This window comes from Mesoplodon bidens (genome assembly GCF_964165515.1).
Source record: "Mesoplodon bidens genome assembly, chromosome: 1".
NCBI classification, from domain to species: Eukaryota; Metazoa; Chordata; class Mammalia; order Artiodactyla; family Ziphiidae; genus Mesoplodon; species Mesoplodon bidens.
In genome coordinates this window covers 86,501,365-86,524,838 of record NC_138176.1, presented here as the reverse complement: position 1 = coordinate 86,524,838, position 23,474 = coordinate 86,501,365, and the positions used below count along the sequence as shown (strand labels likewise).

General features: G+C 37.8%; 1 protein-coding gene across 3 annotated transcripts in view; it reads left to right on the top strand.

Annotated features, from left to right (window-relative positions):
- PRDM5 (PR/SET domain 5) overlaps positions 1-23,474 on the top strand; it is a 214,728-nt gene that overhangs the window by 18,217 nt on the left and 173,037 nt on the right. For all 3 annotated transcript variants that reach the window (XM_081240766.1, XM_081240765.1, XM_081240767.1), the window contains exon 2: positions 135-218. In XM_081240766.1, coding sequence (XP_081096892.1) covers positions 135-218 — 84 coding nt within the window. The remainder of the gene's footprint in view (positions 1-134; positions 219-23,474) is intronic.

Here is a 23,474-nt window from a genome sequence, read left to right as displayed (position 1 = left end):
TAAATGTATCTCAATCATTGGGCATAAGGCTTTGGAGAAAAATGTTTTTCCAGAAGAGAAATAATAGTTTATTTTAGTAACTTGATTATTGATTATTGTACTAATCCTTTTTCAATGTAATCATTACTACTCAGGGTGAAAAGTTTGGACCATTTGCTGGAGAGAAGAGAATGCCCGAAGACTTGGATGAAAATATGGATTACAGGTTGATGTGGGAGGTGAGCATGTGATTGTTGTTTTAAATATTTAAAATATGTTTTTCTTTGTACTATTTAAGGCATGTATAAAGCTAAGTTAATAGATATTGATTCCAGTTGACAAAGCATTGAAATGTTTGAATTTTAAGGAACCTGAATACCTTGAAAGTTTAGCATTAAAATACTGTTGGAATATCTAACTAGACAATTCTTCTGTAACTCTGAAGTTTATATACTTCATCATTAAGAAAGTTATCCATGAATAAGGATGTTTGGATTTCAAAATAAGCACATTCTTTTTATGGATTTAGAATTTGATTTCTGTAAATGAAATTATACTTTAACTTTTATTTCCCAATTGCAGTGTTAATTGCCCAGAAACATTTCTTTTTTTTTTAACACCTTTATTGGAGTATAATTGCTTTACAATGGTGTGTTAGTTGCTGCTGTACAACGTGAATCAGCTGTATGTATACATATATCACCATATCCCCTCTCTCTTGCATCTCCCTCCCACCCTCCCTATCCCACCCCTCTAGGTGGTCACAAAGCACTAAGCTGATCTCCTGCACAGAAACATTTCTGAGCTCTGTGTTGGAATGAAAATCCCAGCTTAAAATGTACCTTACCTTTAAAAACATATAGTTAAAGAGCTATGACACTGTAGATAGTCTTTTGCAATCTGAAGTCTCTCTGTTGTAGGAATTTGTATATGCAAATGTATATCTATATATTATGAGAATTTTCATCCTAGTTTATGTCAGTTATTTTCATTACTGTTCTTTCATAATCTTTAGAAAAAGAAGGGCCCGAGGGATGGAAATAGAAAAGCAGAGGTGTAGATATTGTTAAACAAAAACTTGGAAAAGGAAACTCAGTCCCAAGAATTTTATTTGGTGGGTTCCATGAGGAGTGTGGGAGCTGAGATGGTATGTATAGGTGAGCCTAAGGGAAGTAGGATCATAAAATCAGAAAGATAAAGAATACTGAAACAGAGAACTACACATAAAATGTCTCTCTGAATGTGCATTTATTGGTTAGGATCTCCAGAGAAACAGAACCAATGGATGTGTGTGTGTGTGTGTGTGTGTGTGTGTGTGTTTTCAAGGAATTGGCTCACAGGATTGTGTGGGTGGCAGGTTGGAATCTGTAGTCTGGAAACTCAGACAGGAGTTGATGATGCTTCAGTCTTGAGGCAGAACTGCTCCAGCAAACCTCAGTTTTTGCAGTTAAGGCCTTTGTTTGGATGAAGGCCACACACAGCTTTGACAGTAATCTCCTTTATTTAAAGTCAACTGATTGTAGATGTTACCCACGTCTATAAAACACCTTCACAGCAACACCTAGATTACTATTTGATTAAATAGCTGGGTACTACCATCGAGCCAAATTGACACGTGTAACATATCATAATGTATTATCTGTAAGCAAAATACATTTTTAAGCATCGCCATATTGCTGAAACTGCTTGATGTAGGGAGTGGGGTTGCTTGAGGTTCTTGAAAGATTTCTGAAGTGCAGGTGATGGAAAATGGAAATTCATAATATAGTCTTCACTACAGTTTAAGTGGAAAATGTTATTGATTTGCCTTATTTTAATATGCTGTTTTAATTGTTTATTTTTATAAACCTGAAAATATTTTTAATGGCTTTTACTATTTTTCTATAAGATCTTAATTTTCTCAGCAGTTAATTTTTTTTTTTTACCGTGAAGGATTTCAAAAGCCAAACATTTATGTGACAAAAAAGATAACCTAAATAAGTTGAAAATGATAAAAATAACAATTTTTAAGGGGTTGTTAATGACTTTTGATATTTGTTTTGTTATCTCTGAAAATTTTAGTGTAGTGGTCAGGTTAATGTCTTGCACAGCTGCTTATGATGCATTGCTAAGCAGATGATGATTATAATTTTTATTTTGAAAAAAAAGACTTGCATATAGGAAACTTAAAGAGGCTGACAGTGCTACCGTAACTCATCTAGTTTTGCATTATGTATTCCTGTGGTTCTTTGATGTCTTTACGTTATTATTTGTTTTTACATACCAGTATATCTAGTCCTCTCACTTTACCACCCAAAGAGCTATTGATTTTATACATTTTATACATTTTATACATACCTGAACAACGTTCAGGTAATGTTACATTCACATAATGATTGCCATTCTTTATTTTCTTTTACTTCTTATGTTATGCTTGTGTTTTGAATAAGTAATATTTGTACTTTTGACACAATTCAGAAAGGTATTGATGAAGAGTCTCCTTGTCCCCTATAAGCCTGCTCTTTTCACCTAAGACCTTTGATCCCTTTAACCCCTTAGTTCATGCACTTTTTCCCTCCCTCCTGTAGTTCTTCCTTCTCTGAGTCTGGTCTTCAAGGTGGATTGTCGGCCAGTTTCTGCTCTGTCCAGTTGTGCTGCCGGGCAGGGCAGGGGAAGACACTCTCAGTCGTATATCTTCCTGGGGGAGCACTTGAAAAACAGTCAATACCTTTTGAACGGCAAAGATTTACCGCTTGCTGGCTTTAGTCCTGTTCCTTAGTATGTTAACTGAGAGAGCTGCTTCCCAGCCTTGAATTATAGTCTTAAAGTCCATTTTTATTATTTTAGCTTTGGAGGTGCCAGGATTCATAAGGTGCACAGAGAAAGGAGGTTGACTGGTCTTACCACAGTCTTCTCCTCTTGGAAACTTTTGAGCCTTCTCAAAGGGAGATAATGAGCCTTCCCTCCTCTGTGGGTAAATTGGGACCAATTATTTAAGTCATTTCTAATATGCCCCATAGCTCCAGAGTGAACCACCTGCAGCTCTCAAATGTGTGGTCCTTCTCCTCAAGCCAGTGGTTATGGTTATAGAACATAAGCCAGGTACTGGGGGTAGTGTTTGGAAAACGATGCCTGTGAGAGAGCACATGGCATAGCTCTTTCTCAGTTTATATTTGCACTTGTGGTGCCAACAGTCCTGGTGGACAAGGCCAAGGGCCCCTAGGTGGCCATTTAACACCAAAGAACTTGGAGGTACCAGTGAGGATTGCACCTATTGGTGTGTGTGAGCCCCTGTTAGTTTGGGGCGGGGTATAGAGGCACCTGAGGGTTTCATTGGGGAGAACTATCATCGTCTGTTGCATCCTCCCCCCTCCCCCCAGAGCTGCAGCTTGGCGCTCACTGATGATGCCCACTGGTTCAGAGCATTAAACAGCACCTCAGCCTCGTTCTGTGTTGGCCACCAGGATTTGAGATTGGAGTATGAAGAGACTCAGTCTCCTCTGTCCTTAAGCCTTCTTGATACTTCAGATTTTTACTTTTATTTTAAAATAAACTGCATCAGGAAAAGAATTCTGGATTTCTCAGGCCTCAGGCCAGTTACAGAGCTTGAGCTTGGAAACCAGTGCTCCACTGTAAACGCTTCCCATTGGTAATTTGATGGAACGTGCCCAGGTGTTTGTATCGTAGTCTATTCTTCCCTTAGTTAGAAGTCTTTTTGCGTACTTTTTCCCAGGTGGTTTGGAGCTTGAGATACATTTCCTTCCACTGTCTACCTGCTCAGACTTGCTCTAAGACCAAAATCTGTTCATGTAATGTTGCTAAAACTCTCAACAACCCTTTGTTTTTAAATCTCCAACATCTTCTCTTTCTATAATATTTTCTTCGGTATTTCAAACCACAGTTCAAATACCACCTCTGCAGAGACTGGCTCTTACTCTAGCACATACCTTTACGTTTTGGTACCTGTAGATTGCAGCACAGATTGTACATTTTCATCGCCACCTGCTCAGCCTATTATTCAAGTATTCCAAAGGGGCCGTTGATGAATCCAGTGTTTTCTTTTTTTTTTTGCGGTACACGGGCTTCTCACTGTTGTGGCCTCTCCTGTTGCGGAGCACAGGCTCCAGACGCGCAGACTCAGCGGCCATGGCTCACGGGCCGAGCCGCTCTGCGGCATGTGGGATCTTCCTGGACAGGGGCACGAACCCATGTCCCCTGCATCGTCAGGCAGACTCTCAACCACTGCGCCACAAGGGAAGCCCTCCAGTGTTTTCTTGAATGCTCCAAATGGCTCTGCTCTGTTGGCCATGCCTCTTCCCTTCTTTTCCCAGAGCATCCTCTTGCATTGTCTGCAAGAGGTTTTTGTGTGGAAACTGGCCTGGTAAGTTCTCAGAACTTGGCCTTTCTAGTTTCATGCTGTTATGGTCAGAAAAGATGATTGAGATAATTTCTATACTCTTAAATTTGTTGAGGCTTGTTTTGTGCCCGAGTATGTCATCAGTCCTAGAGAATGTTCCATGTGTACTTGAAAAGAATATGTATTCTGTTTCTTTTTGGACGTAATGTCATGAAAAAATTAAATCTAACTGTTCTGTTATATCATTTAGGATCTCTGTTGTCTTATTAATTCTTTGTCCGGAAGCTCTGTCCATCTATGTGAGTGGGGTGTTAAAGTCTCCTACTATTATTGTATTCCTGTTGATTTCTCGCTGTATGTCTGTTAGTATTTGTTTTATGTATTTGGGTGCTGAATATAAAATCCTTTTATTGATCCTTTTATCATTATATAGTTTCCTTCTTTATCTTTCTTTATGGCCTTTGTTTTAAAGGCTATTTTGTCTGATATGAGTATTGCTACCCCTGCTTTCTTGTTATTTCTGGTAGCATGAAATATCTTTTTCCCTCCCCTCACTTTCAATCTGTGTGTGTCCTTTGCCCTAAAGTGGGTCTCTTGTAGGTAGGTCTCTTGTTTTTTATCCACTTTTGTATATCTGTCTATCAAATATCTCTTGTATTTTATCTTGTTTTTTTATCCAATCAAAAGACACAGAGTCTGCCACTCTGTGTCTTTTGATTGGAGCATTTAGTCCATTGACATTTAAAGTAATTATTGATAGATATGTATTTATTGCCATTTTAAACCTTGTTTTCCTGTTGATTTTATATTTCTTCTTTATCCCTTTCTTTTTCTTTTTCCTTTTGTGGTTTGATGATTTTCTTTTGTATTATACTTATGTTCTCTTCTTTCTGGTTTTTGTGAATCTATTTTATGTTTTTGATTTGTGGTTACCCTGTTTTTTCAAGTATGTTTAATCCCTTCCTATCCCTACTTGCCTTAGACTGGTGGTCATACAGGCTCAAATATATTCTAGGGGAAAAAAAAAAAGTCTACATTTTCTTACTCTCCTCCCCTACATTTTATGATTTTGATGTCCTTTTTTACATCTTCACTTTCATCCTTTTGCTGTTCACTGTGGTTGTCATCACTTTCACAGAAATTTTTTAATTTCGTTTTTTCTTTTTTAATCTGTGTACTAGCTATTTAAGTGATTTACTTTCCAATGGTGATTTTCTCTTTCCTATAGATTCTTCTTCTCTGTTTAGAGAAGACGTTTCACTATTTCCTTTAGGATAGGTTTAGTATCGCTGTATTCTTTTCTTTATTTTTTTTTATTAAAAAAATATTTATTATTTGGCTGCGCCAGGTCTTAGTTGCGGCACACAGGATCTTCATTGCCTCATGTGTGATCTTTGTTGTGGCATGCAGGATCTTTAGTTGTGGCACACGGGATCTTCATTGCAGCAGGTGGGATCTAGTTCCCTGACCAGGGATCAAACCTGGGCCCCCTGCATTGGGAGCGCGGAGTCTTAACCACAGGACCACCAGGGAAGCCCTGCTGTATTCTTTTGGTTTTTGCTTGTCTGAGAAATTCTTTATATCTCCTTCTATTCTAAATGATGATCTTACTGGGTAGCGTATCCTAGGTTGCAGATTTTTCCCTTTCAGGACTTTGACTGTATCTTGCTGGTCCATTCTGGCCTGCAACATTTCTGTAGAGAAATCAGCTAATAGCCTTCTGGGGGTTCCTTTGTAATTAACTCTTTGTTTTTCTCTTGCTGCCTTTAGAGTCTTCTCTTTATCTTTAACCTTCATCATTTTTCTTATAATATGTCTTGGTGTAGGTCTGTTTGGATTTATCTTGTTTGGGACCCTCTGTGCTTCCTGTACCTGGTTATCTGTTTCCTTCTTCAGGTTTGGGAAGTTTTCAGCCATAATTTCTTCAAATACATTTTTGATCCCCTTTTCTCTTTTTTTCCCCTTCTGGATCCCTATTTTGCATAGATTGGCATACTTTATCTTATCCCATAAGTCTCTTATATTGCTTTCATTTTTTTTTTTTTTTAATTTGGCTTTCTGTCTGCTGTCCTGATTGGGTGATTTCTGTTATTCTATCTTCCAGGTCACTTATTCATTCTTCGGCATTATTCATTCTGCTATTCATTGCCTTTAGCTCAGTTTCTGTCTCTTCAAGTGACTTTTCTAATTTTTCTTGGTTCCTCTTTATAGTTTGTAGTTCCTTTTTCCAGTACTCTGCATTTCCATGAATGGCCTTTCTTAATTCCTTCAGTATTTTCATTATGTCCTTTTGGAAATCGGTGTCTTTTAGACTGAAGAGGTCTGTTTAATTGTTTGTTCCTTCAGGGGAATTATCTTGGTCTTTTAACTGGGAGTGGTTCCTCTATTTTTTCATTTTACTTATATATTGCTCTTACTCTGTGAGTTTAGGAGAAACAGTTATCTCCTGTGGTCCTGGAGGGCTATTTATATGTCTGGGCATCCCCGTGTAGCTTGTGTGGGTTAATATATTTGGCCCAAGGGCTGTTCTTAGTGTGGATGCCTGTCGCCTCTTTCTTCAGTGTGTGCTGGTTGATACCCCCTTGATGGGGGAGTGCAGACGCGCGGCTGGTTTTCAGTCCGGGGCTGGGGGGAGGTGGGCGGGGGGTGGTGGTGGAGGCTCGGGCAGGCCCCTGGAGCACACGATGGGAGCCGAGGCGGCTCCCGGACACTCCTGGAGTCTGCGAGGGTGGTGGCGGGGGATTCATAACCACTCCTGGCATCTGGGCGGGCAGCAGTGGTGGCTCGCGACTGCCCCTGGAGCCCGTGTCGGCAGTGTCCTGCCCACTGCGAGCATGTGCACGGCAATCCGGGTTCATCCTCTCCCTTCCTGCACCCTCCAAACCATGGCGACTGGCCGATAAGGTGACCCAGGCTTCCTCCGCATACACCCTTCGTTGCAGTCGCACTGGATTCCCCACCCCCGCGGCTGTTTCCACACAGCCATCCCCAGTCCTCTCCCCAGTTCTGACCTCCGAAGCCCGAGTTCCAGCACCTAGCCCTTGCCAGCACGTGTCAGGCTGGGGGGTGCAGGACTGCGGCACTGACTGTCTGTGCAGTTCTCCCTCTGCTCTGGCTGCTGCAAACCGGCTGCTGAAGTTCTCCTCTGGGGGTCTGATTCTCCCCTTCTGTCCCGGCCGATCTACCTGCCAGTGAGGGGGCTTCCCAAGGTGAAGGAACCTTTCCTCTTTCACAGCTCCCTCCCAAGGGTGCAGGTCCTGTCCTGATTCCTTTCTCGCTTTCTTTCTTTTTTTTTTTTTCCTACCCAGTTACACGGAGATTTTCTTGCCCTTTCAGTAGTCTGAGGTCTTCTGCCAGTGTTGAGTTTGATATTCTGTGGGAATTGTTCCACATGTAGACGTATCTTTGATGTATTTGTGGGAGAAGTTGAGCTTCACGTCCTACTACACCACCATCTGGATCGCTGCCTATACTCTTGAATCTATCCCTTTGTACCAGAAGTGTACAGAGTGGGTACTTGATACTTTGCTTCTTAAATCTTGGTCTTTGTGGCAAGAGCTGGGCCTGCAGAGGAGTTCTGAATATATTTGTCCATCAGCCATCGCACGGAGACTTGTGGCCTGACGCACAGGTTCAGTTTGCAGCATCTCAGAGAGCATGGGAGAGAGAGACAGGTCTGCAGTCTGCTGTGGAAGGCACACCCTGAGTCTGATGGCAGGTCTGCTTAATGCACAGCAGGGGGCTGGGCATGGAAAGGAGTGACAGTCAGGGTCTTAACAATTAGATAAAGAGAAGGAACCATGAAGGAGAGAAACCCAAAGTATATTTACTCTAATTTCTCTCTCTCATGGAGGAAAAAGTGAGGATACATGAAAAGGAGGAGTAATAGTTCTTGCTGAGAATATATATATATGTAGAATTAGCCTTTCTCTTTTCTCATACTGAGAAATGATGAGGCTCTTTGGAATTCTTTACAAAACAGAAATAGGCAGGGTAAGTGAAACACGATAGAAAGAGGAAGGATACCAGGCTCAGACAATCTTTAGTCTGATTTCGCCCTGAGGATCTAGTAAAGCTTTTGCTGTCTTGGGAGTTTATGTTTCAGCAGGGAAAGATAGACATAAAACACCTTTAATGAGTAATATAAAGAAAGATAGTGATATGTGTATAAAGAAAATAAAACAGGGCAAGAAAACTTATCTCAGATAAGAACTTGAACACATTGATATTACTGCTGAGAGCAGCTACAAAAAACAGATTAAACATAAAAGTGATTTGTGTAAGGCCATCAAAGAGCTATTAAAGCAGAGTACTAGAGTACTGTGGTTCCAGAGAGGAGAAAACTTTGAACAGATGAATCAGTAATCTATAGCCTTTTTTTTTCTTGAGGAAGTGGTCAGAGCTTTGGTGATTCTGGATATGGGCAAGAGGCTGAAAATTTGACCTCAGCCCAAGTAGAGGTTAGTGTTTGAGCACAGAGAAACAGGTAGAGCTTTTGGCAGTCTTGAGAAGTTGGAGTGACAATATTGGAGACCCAAAGGAACTGAAAAACATTGCTGTCTCCTACTCGAGACATTTGCGGAATTATGAAGCTGCATGACAGGCTGCTGTAAAGTTAAACCACATACTTCTAAAAGGCAGAGTGTTCTACAGGCTCATGTTGCTGTGGAGGGCCTCTCAGTGCACATCATACTTTTCATTTGGAAGCACTGTAGGGTGGTGCTGTAGGAATAGGATCGACTGAGGGCCCCCCCCAACCCAAAGCCTGCCACAGCTGCATCCAGCTTTGAATCAGCTCACTCCTTGATTAGCTTACAGTGAACAGATTCTACTCTGCCTGGCAGAGGTTGGGGTGAGCCTACTCTGGAGAAATATAATATCTGGGTCCTCTAAAGTTCTTTTACTACACAGCGTCCAGCATTTAATAGAAAATGACTAGATGCTAAGAGATAGGACCATGTGACTAAAACCATGAGAAAAGCTGGACAACGGAAACTGACATAGGATTCAGGTATTGATTGGAGTTAGCTGATGAGGACTCTAAAATGAACATGATTGATATGTTCTAGCAAATGGAAGAAAAAAGTGAAACAAACAGATGAAAAGATGGAGAATTTTATTAAAAAATTGGGAGGTATGAATGCCAAATGGAGATTCTATACAAGAAAAATATATGAACTAAAATTGAGAGCTCAGTGTTTGAATTAGATATTAGATATGACACAGCAAAAGACAGGATTAGTGAAGAGGAAAAGAAGTCAATAGAAAATGTTGAAAATGAAGCACAGAGACTAAAAATAAATATGTGAGACAGTGAATACATCTAATGTATCTAATGTTAGGATCATTTAGCATTTGAAGAAGAGGGAGAAAATGGGGAAGAAGCAAATTCGATGCAATAATGGGTGAGAATTTTCCAGAAGTGTTAAAAAACATTACCTGATGAATTGAAGAAGCTCTGTGAGCCTCAAGCAGCACTCCTATAAAGAAAGCCACACTCAGGTATATCTTAGTACAACTATGGAAAACCAAGACAATCTTTAAAGCAGGCAGAAAAAAAAGAGACAGTACCTTCAAAACTGAAACAATAAGACTGATAGCTGCCTTTTAACAGAAAAGATTTTAAAAAAAGGTAGTAAAGGTAGTCAACAACTGAAATATATTTTTAAGGGAATAGAAAATAGTTGCCAATCTAGAATTCTATAACCAGCAAAAATATTTTAAAATGAAGGTATAGTTCTCTGGGCCTCTTCAAATGTGATCATCTCCCTGTGTGACTGTGCTTTGGATTTGCTTCACAGCATTAGCCTCAACTGTGTCTTCACTCACTCTTCAAATTTGGAAACGAAGACTACGTCCAGATCCCAGCCAGAGGAAAAATTTGCTTCTCTGGATTCACTGAAGGGAGGGAAAGAACAATAGGAAACATTTAGATACACAGATATTGTATAAATTGAAATTAACAGGCTTTACAAACAACCAGTGAGGAAAATTTCAAATGTAACAAAAGTGTTAACAAACTCTGCAGACTATTCAGAGGAGGTCATAATTGATCTCCCAAATCCCAAATTTAAGGGCAGTGTTTGCTGACCATGTGCAGATGACTCCCTGGCTTGGGGATCAGAATGAAGGGATGCTGAATTATTTTCTCAACTGAGGTGACAGAATTTGAAGATATTAAATCATATTACAAACATGTTTTAATTTTGCTAAAAGTCCTTGCTTTAAAATAAGCTTCTTTGCAACTCATTTTATCTCAATAAGAGTGGCGACCCATCTTCAATGTTGACTGAAATCAAATGGGAATCTGGGAAGGACCTGATGAAATGTTTATGTCAGGCACAAAATAAAGCTGTCTTGAAGAGGTAGCGTGAAAAAAATCTCAGATATTCTTCACCTTGTTCACTGATGATATGGGTGCAGGTGCATGCAAATTAAGAGAGTTCATCAAAGATGATATTTGGCCATATCTATTGAACCTATTGATGATAAAGAAGGAGAAGGAGAAGCAGCTGATGTTCATAATGATGGAGACTTGGTACATGTTGATGATGAAGAGGATGAAGGTGAAAGAGAAGATGAAGATGGTGATGATGTGGAAGAAGAAGAAAGGTTGAAGAGGAAGATGACTAAAAGAATACTAATAGACTCCAACATTCCTTTTATTTAAAGATTTTTTATATTCTCTTTTTTTTTTGCGGTACGCAGGCCTCTCACTGTTGTGGCCTCTCCCGTTGCGGAACACAGGCTCTGGATGCACAAGCTCAGTGGCCATGGCTCACAGGCCCAGCCGCTCTGCGGCATGTGGGATCTTCCCATACCGGGGCACAAACCCATGTCCCCTACATCAGCAGGCGGACTCTCAACCACTGCGCCACCAGGGAAGCCCAAAAAATTTTTTATATTCTCTTGAGCAAGTTGCCATCTCCAGTTTTTTCCCTCTTATGCTTAGTTCTCTTGTCCTAATGAGATTTCTTTATTTTTTTGTCTCATAAAATAAAGAGATTGCCCACTTATTTTGTGGGAGACTGTCTTGAGCAAAATACAATGGGGAAAAATCTCTACACATTTCTGTTTTTTTTTAAGATTTTTTTTTTAATGTGGACCATTTTTAAAGTCTTTGTTGAATTTGTTACAATATTGCTTCTGTTTTATGTTTTGGTTTTTGGCCACGAGGCATGTGGGATCTTAGCTCCCAGATCCCTGGTTGAACCCATACCCCCTGCATTGGAAGGTGAAGTCTTAACCACTGGACCTCCAGGGAAGTCCCTCTGCACATTGCTAATTCAAGTTCCTTTTTATCCCTTCTTGTCTCAAAAAATGTGAAAGTAGTGATGTGGAGTTAACACATGACCATGCACTGTGGGGAAGAAGAAAATTTTCTCCCTTTGCTCTGCCAGAAGCTGGAGGGTGTTCATCTTCCTTGTGCTTAAAATTCTTGATTTTTACTTCTTTAAAGTGCTCAGAGATTACATTGTGACTCTATGTAATATGGGCATTTAACGTTATCACCATGTACATGCACTTTGTTAAAAAAAATCTAATAAAATGGAATTATATTGAGTGAGGAGAGGATGGGTTTGAGATGTTAGGGCATTTGAGTGTTGGTAGGAGAGGAGAGAGAGAATGGGGCAGAAACAAATTTGAAAAGATAATGGCATGAAAGTGTGTATTTTGACAACATAAATTTCAGACCTTGCAAATTTGTTTAGTAAGTCGTACTGTTAAAAAAAATTAAAGATGTTTTCAGACAAGCAAAACCCAGCAGACCTGCACCAAAAGAAATACTAAAGTAAAGGTAGCTCTTCTGGGAGAAGAAAAATGAATCCTGATGGAAACTCAGAAATTCAGAACAGGGCAAAGATCAACAAAAGGTAAACATATGGGTGAGTAAACATAAATATTGATGGTACTAAACAATTATAGTAATGATTCGTGAGTTTAAGAACATACACAATTTGTATAATGGTAGAACAATTTGAAAGGCAAGAGGGAAGCAAATGGAATTAAAGCTTTTCGAGGTTCTAGCATTATCAGGTAAATTTATCTAACTAAATTATCTAAAATAATAGTAGAAGATTGTTGTAACTAACAAGTTAAGAAAAGGAAAATGAGATAATTTATAAGATAATTTTATTAATGAAAAAAGCCAGGTAAGAAGTGAGGAAAAAAGAACTGGGTCATATAGAAAGTAAATACCAAAATTGTATCTATAAATCCAACTAGATTAGTATTTATATAAAATTTAAATGGGTTAAGTGCTTCCATTAAAACACTGTTATTAATGGATTGGATCCCCGAACCAACCAATGTCCCTTAACAGGCAATTTTAAAATATAAAGACAAAGAAAGCCTGAAAATAGAAGATGGAAAAAGATATATTGTGCCATTACAAATGGAAAGAAATCAGGTGTAACCTTACTGGTATTTGACAAAGTGGACTTTAAGGAAAAGGCATTACTAAAAATAAAGATGGTCCATACACTAGACGATGTACATGTTCCAAATGTGAAAGCAATCCAGATGGAAGACTTAAGCACATCTTTCTCAACTGCTGATGGAGTAAGCAGGAAGATAAAACTGGAAAGGATAGAAAGATAATCTGATCAATATAATTAACATACATGGTCTAATTGACATATATAGAACACTGTACCCAATGATAGTTCATCAAATAATGCACATGGAACACTTACCAAAATTAACCATATGCTGAGTCATAAAGCACAAGTCAATTGATTTCAAAAGGTGCAATCTCATTAAAAATTCTAGCAAGTTTTTATTTTTATTTTTATCTTTTGGTGGAAACTGATTCTAAAATTTATGTGAAAATCCGAGGGGTCATGAATTACCAAGGCAGCCTTAAAGTGAAAGAACAGAACTGGAGGACTTACCAAACATCAAGGCATATTATAAAGGAATTATAATTTAATACTGTTATACTGGCGCAAGAATAGACAAGAAGACATTACTTTTGACAAAGATGTCATTAACAACATGGTGGGAAAAGGATGGCGTTTTCAATAATAGTGTCAGGTCAAAATAATTTTCTTATGGAAAAGTACTTTATCCATAACTCACATCATATATAAAAAGGTCAGTTTAATACGATTATAAATGTAAATATGTCAGTTAAAAACAGTAAACCTTTAGAGGAAAATGTTGAATACCATGATCTTAGGTGGAGGTTTCTTAAATAAGAAATAATAAACACTGTGAAAGGCAAAATGATAAATTGGAGAACAGTAAATACCATAAAGGGAATGAAAAAGCAAATAACTGAGGGGGAGAATATAATGTAATGTATTTTTCTCAAAAAGGATTTGTATCCAGAATATATTAAAAACTACAAATCAATTAAAAAAAAAATGGCCCAAACACTTGAACGGGCACTTCACACAAGAAGATACCTAAATGGCCAGTAAATGTGAAAAGATGGTCATCTTCATTAGTCATCTTGGAAATGCAAACCAAAAGCACAGTGAAGTGCCATGATATAGTCACCAGAATGACTAAAATTGAAAAAACAGATAATGTCAAATATTTACAAGAATTATCTGAAACTCTCATACGCGAATGCTGGGTTTTTAAATCGGTACAGGCACTTTGGAAAACTAGAGCTGAGTATATGCATATGATGCAGTACATCAATTCCGTTAGACATATTCCTAGTAGAAATGCGTTCATATATTTACTAAAAGATTTGTACAGGAACTTTCATAGCAACACCATGAGAAATTGTCTCAAACTGTACAAATGCATATTCATGAAATGGAAGATTATAAAGCTTTATGATAATGAATGTATTACAACTATGCTTAGCAACATGGGTGAATCTCAGAAACATAACACCGAGTGAAAGAAGCTGGAGACAAATGAATTCATATTGTATGATTTTGTTTATATAAAGTTCAAAACCAGGTAAAGGTAATTTATAAATCAGGGTTGTGGTTACTTTGTTGGGAGGATAGTGACTGGAAGTAGGGACCTGGGCAGACTTCTGGGGTGCTGTTTCTTCATCTGTGTGCTAGTTTGTGAGTTTGATGTGTTTACTTTGTGAGAATTCATTGAGCTGTACACTTACAATTTCTCTTTTTTGTTGTTGTTGTTGTAATTGTATTATACTTCCACAAAAAGCTTACTTAAAAAAATGGAACAGAACAGTGGGATAAAATGCCTTGGCCATGAGTTTTGACTTTAGCAATCTAGCTGGGCTGTCAGGTTGTACCGAGACCTACACAACGAGGGTGCAGCCATATGAAGAAGACCTGGATAAGAGCCCAGGGAGTAGCAGAGGTGGCAACGAATTTCAAAGGGCAAAAACAAAGCCAGGGAAGCTAGTGGTTAATGGATAATGGGCCAGTGGTAGGGCATGGCATTAGAGAGGTAGTTATAGGTCAGATTATGAGGTTTATTACAGCAGCAGTAGGAAGTCACAGAAAAGGTTTAGTTAGGAGAATGATGTGATTCTATTCATTCCTTGAGAAGAGCAGTGTGTCTGCTGTGTGCAGAACAGGCTTGAGGGAGCAGACACACCAGGCAGGAGTCTGTTGCTATAGTGGAGGAGTGATCTGATGGTGACCTGGACTTGGGCCTTAGCAGTGGATTTGGTGAGAAGTGGTCGGCTTCTGGTTGTATGTTATTGGAGATTGGGGGTAACTAACACCCATAGGGCTTACTCTGATGAATTGTGTGTTGAAAGAGAAAAGTCCAGAATGACTTTTAAATGTTTGGCTTGTGCCGTATGGGTGGAAATTGGTGACGTTTCTGAGACAGGACAGCATTTCTGAGGTAGGACAGCTGGAGAGTGAGAGTGAAGAGGCTGGGAGGATGGGGTCGTCTACTACATTGTAAACTTTCAAAGACAGTGCATTTTCTTATTAATCTTTACTCCCCAGGTCTTAGCAGGGTATCTGGAACATAAATATAGTTAGCTAAAAGTTTGATTCGTTTTGTAGTCAGTATTTAATCATTCACATTCAGTGAACATATTGAATAAGTGTATAAGTTATTTTCACCATTGGCCTTCTTAGAAAATATGTAATTTAAGGGTTAAAAAAACAACTGTTGATCCCTTGGTATTTTACTACCTTGGGTTTGCCTACTTTGTAGACATTTTTTTTTTCTTTTGTCATGAATATGGTGATTTGAGTGAAATACAGCTTTTAAAGAAGCCGATTGGTTGGATATTAAACTGGACACTTTATTTAGATGTTTTTCTCTTTCTTTGCAGTTATTTTGTGATTACAGCTGTTCTGCTGTTTGGGAATTTGATTCAGCACCAGGTTTCCAATGTGTTTTAGTTTTTGGAAAAAATGTTTTCAATTGTTTAAAATCTGTTATTTTTCTTTATTGTTTATGGAAGTCCTTTTAGGTGTTTGGAACAAGAAAGTTTCTTTACCAAATGTTTTTCTTTTGTGGATGGTAACATTTTGTTTTAGATTCCAAATGCAACCACTTAGTGTAGACGTTAGTGGAAAAATGCCACCTAAGAACCCTTGTAGAATGCTGGGAATCTTAGAGCAGATGTCATGGTACATTCTAGTCCTCTAGTTTGGGATAAATCAAAGCGATTCAATGTTACATGTCTTCCAGAAGTTCTGCATTTGTTTTGTGGTGGTTGTTTGTCTGCTCATCACAAGATGGCTCCTGCCTGAGTATGTCAGCCAACTTCTGGCCATTCAGCCAAACCTGAGGTGTGATTAGAAGAATGCTGGGAATCCAGGCTGAGTAGTTTGGTTAAAAAAGAAACAATCAAACAAACAAACAAACAATATTTGTATTGTTGGGGTACTTTCATCATCCTTGTGATTCTGATCACAACAGCCCCATAGAAATTTTATGAAATAGATTCATTTGGCTACAAACAGCAGCAGCTCTAATTCATTTAACTGAAAAGGACAATATGTTAAATAAGAAGAAATTCATTAGTCTAGCAGGCTTCAGGGATGGTTGGTTAGTTAGCTTAATGGTGTCACCCAAGTTCTTTCTACCTCTCCACTTTGCCGACCTTGGTAGTGGCTTATATATATATATATATATATATATTTAATATTATTCATTTATTTATTTATTTTAAATTATTTGCTGCATTGGGTCTTTGTTGCTTCACGTGGGCTTTCTGTAGTTGTGGCTAGCAGGGGCTACTCTGTTGCGGTGCACGGGCTTTCTCATTGCGATGCCTTCTCTTGTTGCGGAGCATAGGCTCTAGGTGCGTGGGCTTCAGTAGTTGTGGCTCGTGGGCTCTAGGGCACAGGCTCAGTAGTTGTGGCACATGGGCTTAGTTGCTCCATGGCACGTGGGATCTTCCCAGACCAGGGCTTGAACCTGTGTCCCCTGCATTGGCAGGCAGATTCTTAACCACTGCGCCACCAGGGAAGTCCTTGGTAGTAGCTTAATCCTCAAGCTGGTGGAAGGTACCAGGTACTTGTTTCAGACAAGGTAGTGTCCATAAAGAGCAAGGACACCTTTTCAAGAACCATCTTCCTGTGACACCTCTTCCTAAGTTGTCACATCTGATTCCTGAACTGGCAAAGGGAATGGGATTGTTCTTACCCAGTCAGGCATAACCTGGTGCTGGGGTAGGTGAGCTTTTCCTTAGACTTCATAGGGGATGGTGGACATCAGAACAAGTTTAGTCTTCTTTGAGGAAGGAGGATGGGCAGGGTATATACTGAGAGGCAGTGTCGCCCATGAGAATGACTGCATTGGTTATTTGTTCATTTAACAGCTATGTCTTGAATGCTTACTTTGTCCCAGACAATGTGATAGGTGCTGGGTTTACCTAGACAGATAGAAAAAAATATTGGGTTGGCCAAAAAGTTCATTTGGGTTTTTCAGTAAGATCTTATGGAAAAAACCAAACGAACTTTTAGGCCAACCAATATCTGGCAGAGAAGGTAAATCTTAATGTCTGGTAAGGAGTCCAGTATTTGTATCTTTAATTATTTCCATGTTCTGCAAATGATTTGATTGGGGAGCGTAGAAAGCACATTTAGTAAAAGTCTTTTTCGTTATTAGAACTCTTAAAAGAACAGTGCTTCTGGGCTTCTCTGGTGGCACAGTGGTTAAGAATCCACCTGCCAATGCAGGGGACCAGTGTTCGAGCCCTGGTCCGGGAAGATCCCACCTGCACAGAGCAACTAAGCCCATGCGCCACAACTACTGAGCCTGTGCTCTAGAGCCTGCGAGCCACAACTACTAAGCCCGCGTGCTGCAACTACTGAAGCCTGTGTGCCTAGAGCCCATGCTCCGCAGCAAGAGAAGCCACAGCAATGAGAAGCCCGCACACCGCAATGAAGAGTAGCCCCTGCTCTCCACAGCTAGAGGAAGCCTGCGCACAGCAACAAAGACCCAAACAGCCAAAAATAAATCAAATAAATTTATTTAAAAAAACAAAACAACAAAAAAACAGTGCTTCTGTAGGTTGGAGAAAGTATTTCCAGTAGAGGGGAAGTGTAAATGAAGGGAGATACGTATATCAACCAAGTTATTAGGTTTTCATAACATTTTTTTTCATTACACAAGTAACACATGACAACATGATGGAAAAATTAGAGCAAAATACATGAAGTTAAAGCTTTACATTATCTTTTTTGTGTGTATGTACTCTTACAGATCATTTTGTGTGCATTTCCATGATATATTTAAGACCAACAGGAATTATATAAGTTTTTATGTATATCCTATTTCAGTATATGAAACAGTAATATCGCATATCTGATATGTGGTCACCGAGAGAGCCTTGTCTTTTCATTGATAGTTTGTGCATAAATGTAGGAGGCATTTGTGAACTATTTTTATAGCAGCTCTTTTGAGATACAATTCACATACCATAAAAGTCACCATTTAATATGTATCAGTAGTTTTCAGTATATTCATAGAATGTGAAGTTATCACCACTATCTAAGTTAGAATATTTTCATCACCCCCTAAAGAAACCCTGTACCTATTAGCGATTGTTTTTGAATATCTTACGTACCCATCAATATCATGTGTAAAATTAAATTTTAAAGTGCCATGTTTCTCTAAATAGTTTTCTGAAGGTGTTAAGTTCTTACACTGAAAGTTCAGTTAATGCTTTAGGACTAGTTTCAGAGAAGAGATTTCAGATCCCTAGAGAGATCTCTGAGCAATGATTGTATGCATTTTTGGAAGTAAAACCTCAGCAGTACAGGAAATTTTAGTGGGGATTGGTATAAGTTTTGGTGTTTATTGCATAAAAAAATAAGAGTTTCATGAAGTTAGTGGAATCAGTTTTCCTATATTTTTAGATTTCTAATTATATAACAGAAAAAGAAGGCATTTAGCAAAATAAGAAAAAATTAACTTAAAGTACAGTGCTAGGAGGATTACAGTAACTGGTCTTTATTACCTTCTAGCCCTATAATAATTAATAATTCTATTTTCTTTACATTGAGAACTTAAAAAAATGAGGGCCAAGGGGGGAAAAATCTAAGTAACTTACTTGCAATCAAATCTATATCTCTTTTAAAAGAGCACTTTTTAAAAATTAAAACAATTTTTTTAACATCTTTATTGGAGTATAATTGCTTTACAATGGTGTGTTAGTTTCTGCTTTATAACAAAGTGAATCAGCTATACATATACATATATCCCCATATCCCCTCCCTCTTGCATCTCCCTCCCACCATCCGTATCCCACCCCTCTAGGTGGTCACAAAGCACCGAGCTGATCTCCCTGTGCTATGCGGCTGCTTCCCACTAGCTATTCATTTTACATTTGGTAGTATATATAAGTCCACGCCACTCTCTCACTTTGTCCCAGCTTACCCTTCCCCCTCCCTGTGTCCTCAAGTCCATTCTCTACGTCTGCGTCTTTATTCCTGTCCTTCCCCTTAGGTTTTTCAGAACCACTTTTTTTTAGATTCCATATATATGCATTAGCATACGGTATTCATTTTTCTCTTTCCGACTTACTTCACTCTGTATGACAGACTCTAGGTCCATCCACCTCACTACAAATAACTCAATTTCATTTCTTTTTATGGCTGAGTAATATTCCATTGTATATATGTGCCACATCTTCTTTATCCATTCATCTGTCGATGGATGCTTAGGTTGCTTCCATGTCCTGGCTATTGTAAATAGAGCTGCAGTGAACATTGTGGTACATGACTCTTTCTGAATTTAAAAGATCACTTTAAAATAACCTTATTTAACCTTAAGTGTACAGACCTCCACTGTCTAGTATTATAGCAGCTAGCTGCATGTGGCTATGAGCACCTGAAATCTGGCTAGTATGACTGAGGAAACTGAATTTAAATTTTTATTTAATTTTATTAATTAAAATTTAATTTAAAAAAACTAAAGCAGTGTAAAATATTTTTCTGTTAAATACGGTTTTATTCTTTGGTAGGATAACATTTTACTTTTCCATTACATCATGTGAGATATAGGTGTGTGTCAGCCATGTGCATTGTTTTCAGTATTTTATAGAAACATGCCACTGACTTAATACATGTCAGTGGAATGATTCAAATGATTTTTCTGAAGATAAATCAAATGATTTTTTCTGTACACCTATGTAACATTGTAATGTGTATTTGAATATTTTATTCAGACAGAATGAGTTGCAATGATACCTTTATAATTAGTAATTATATAGAAGTATTATATGTGTCTTTATATATAGTGTTTTTATGTATATTTTTATATATTATAACATGGTTATTTTAATTACTATGTCATTATATTAGCTTTCCAATATAAAAATGAAGTACAGAAAAATAGTATATAAAGTATACAACTGATGCAGAATTGAATGGATTAAGGAAGCTAGCACCACAACCAGAACAATAAAGGATAAAATGAGAATGGAAGAACATATGCCACAGATTTCACAATAATGGCAATTGTGTTTTCTGCAGCTGAGTAAAACAAAATCTGTTTTTTAAAATAAAAACGTTAAAAGTAATAAAGATTACAGTATGAAGAGAGATTTTCAGCAAATACAGAGTAAATTTGATAAGTTTCCTTTCACAATTCAAAGAAGTATGAAATTGGTTGCCAAAAATCAGAAGTAAATGTACAATTAAAGAATTGCATATGATTTCAGCAGTAGCTGAGAGTGTAATTTTGGCCATCTTGGTTCTTGCTCCAAGGAAAAAAACCCTTTTAAGTTGGAGAGATTACAGGAGAAATTATTTTAGTTATTGAAAATTATGAGGAAAAACATAAACTGAAAGATCAAATAATTGTCTGTAGAGTACGTGGCTTTTCTAATAATAAAGATCAATTGAGCCAAAGTTTGAAACATTGCAAGTCTGTTTCTTTGGCTTTAGATGAGTCATGTGACACAAGACACCACAGAATTAATACTTTCTGCATAGTTTGTTTCAAAGGACTTACAGATTTACAAAGAACTGTCAATACATGGCCTAAATAAATGAACTTTTAATGTAGATTTTTTTTTTAAAAGTTTGCATGGTATGGAAGGTAAAAAAAATCAAGATTTATGGAATATTTTAAAAGAGAGACTAATGTTTCCCTAATTCTCTTTCTCTAATATTGCTTAATTCTATTTCGTGATACATATTGAAAATATTTGCATTCAGTTCTCTGAGTAGACTCTATGAAAAGTGTTATGGATTCAGTTGTTAAGTTCATTCATGTGTGAATGATTTTAATCATTGCCAGTTTATGGAATTATTAAAAGTAGTAGAAGACAATGAATTTAATGATCTTTGCCAATAATCAATGGCTCAGTTGTGGAAGAGTTTTACAAGGATCAGTGTATTGCTAACTCCAAGATTTTCTTGAAAGAGGAATGCTTGTCAAATGCTCAATAAAGACAAAAAAATATTCAATATGATTTACATTTTCTTACCAGTATCACACTTCATTAGCCAAATGAAGCTCCAAGGAAAGGAAAAGAGTTTTGTAACTTAGCTCGTTTTTGAAGTTAAAACTTGTAATAATACAAATTAATAAAAATGTCTTTACACATTTTTAAAAATGAAGAAATATGTAGATGATTTTAATTGTACATTACATCCCTAGTACTTGTTTATCTTATAACTGGAAGATATATATATTGTACCTTTTGCCCACCTTCCTCCAGTTTCCCCTCCTGCCCATTTTGTTTTCTTATTGTTGACTTTTAAGAGTTCTTTTTATCTATTAGATACCAGCAAAGATTTTCTCCCTCTGTGTGTGGTTGTCTTTCATTCTTCTCATGTATCTTTTGCTGAGCAGAATTTTAAATTTTAATGAAGTCAAAATTATCTAACTTTCCTTTCATGGATTGGTGCTTTTGGTATTGTAGCTGAAAAAGCCATCACCAAATCTAAGGTCTGCCTAGGTTTTCTTCCATGTTATCTTCTAGGAGTTTCATAGTTTTGCATTTTACATTTAGGTCTATTATGCATTTGGAGGAGTTAATTTTGAAAGTTTTAAGGTCTATATCTAGTTTAGTTTTTGTGCATGGGTGTCCAGTTTTTCCAGCACCATTTGTTGAACAGACGGTCTTTTCTACATCGAATTGCTTTGTTAACCAGCTTATTTTTTTTATTGAAAGTTCTCGCAGATTGCTTTTTAATCAAGCGGTGACTTCAGTGAGCTTGTTTCTTAGGGAATTATAGTAAAGCACAGAATGAAAGTCTACAGAAGTTAACTGCTCAAAAATTGTATTATTCTCTCTGGAATTGTTAGTTACCATATGGACGCATAATACTTATTTATTAGGGATTTAAAATATAATTGAGTGACTTAATTGACATCCAATCTGAAAACAAGGTGGTTAGTTTTGTTTTTTTTAAATAATCAGAAGCTAGTTACTTATTTTATTCTTCTTTCGTCTTTGTCATGTGGCCAGAAATTTTTGCATACCACATTTTATGATTTCCTGGGCAGTAAACATGAAGTTGGTCTAAAGAATAATGTCATTTTAATTGAAATTGTTATTTAAACAGCCTGGAGTGAAAAATTGGTCCCAGCAGTGGAAAAGCAACTGAATTGGTAAATTGGAAAGTTATCCCAGAAACAGAATGTGGTTATCACAGCAGCTGGCCACGTAAATGATTGCTAGGTTAAACAAATGTTACATTGATCACTTCACTGGTAATTCCAACTTGAAAGATGTGGTACATGAAAGTAACCATGGTCAGAAGTATGGGTGATCGAGGAGGAAACTATTTGCTACTTGTAAAGGTTACTTGTGTTTCAGGAACAGAGTCTTCTGTTTATTTGGTGACTTAAAAAATAAAGCTGGGCTTCCCTGGTGGCGCAGTGGTTGAGAGTCCGCCTGCCGATGCAGGGGACACGGGTTCGTGCCCCGGTCTGGGAGGATCCCACATGCCGCGGAGCAGCTGGGCCCGTGAGCCATGGCTGCTGAGCCTGCGCGTCCGGAGCCTGTGCTCTGCAAGGGGAGAGGCCACAACAGTGAGAGGCCCGCCTACCGCAAAAAAAAAAAAAAAAAAAAAATAAAGCTGAACTTGCTTCATGTTCTCTTACGAACCTACTTTGACTCAAAGTTCACATTGGAGTCATTTTCAGCAGGCTACTCTTTATTTTTCTCAGGAAAATAAATGTTTATTTCCATTTATAATAAATTGTATGTGGTATTTCTCAGATGATTTTTTTTCTGGATAGGTCTTGATGACAACTATTTTTAGTTTTGCAAGAGAATGTCCTATAAGAGTTTGTTTTGTTTGGTTTTTAAGGATTCCTCTGAATTCGACTGCTCCCACATGGCATTGTAAGTTTCTGTCAGTATTTTACTAAAGTTACATAAAGCAGAATACTTCCTAGTTACTATAGCAATAGAGAATGAAGGTGGCTGTTATTTTTCTAAATTTTTGCCTGCATTCCTTCATGTCCTGGGGATTCTAGACTTGTAGTAAATAGAATCCTTGAATTTTTCATCAAATGTATCTCCAATAAATAACACTTACAAAAATTAATCTTATCCTGGAATATATATCAGACCTGGAATTTATTTTGTGGTCTTAAGTGTTTTCAACTCTTTTCACTCTGTGAGGTCTGTATGTTTTTGACCTTGTTTCTCTTCAGCTGTTTGGCTCTACAGTTAGTTCTGCTATAAGGTGACATGCATGTTCTTAAAAATCAGTGTGCTATGGAAAATTGTTCAATTAAAAACCATAAGGCTTATGGGAAAAATAGGGTCAGGAACATGATA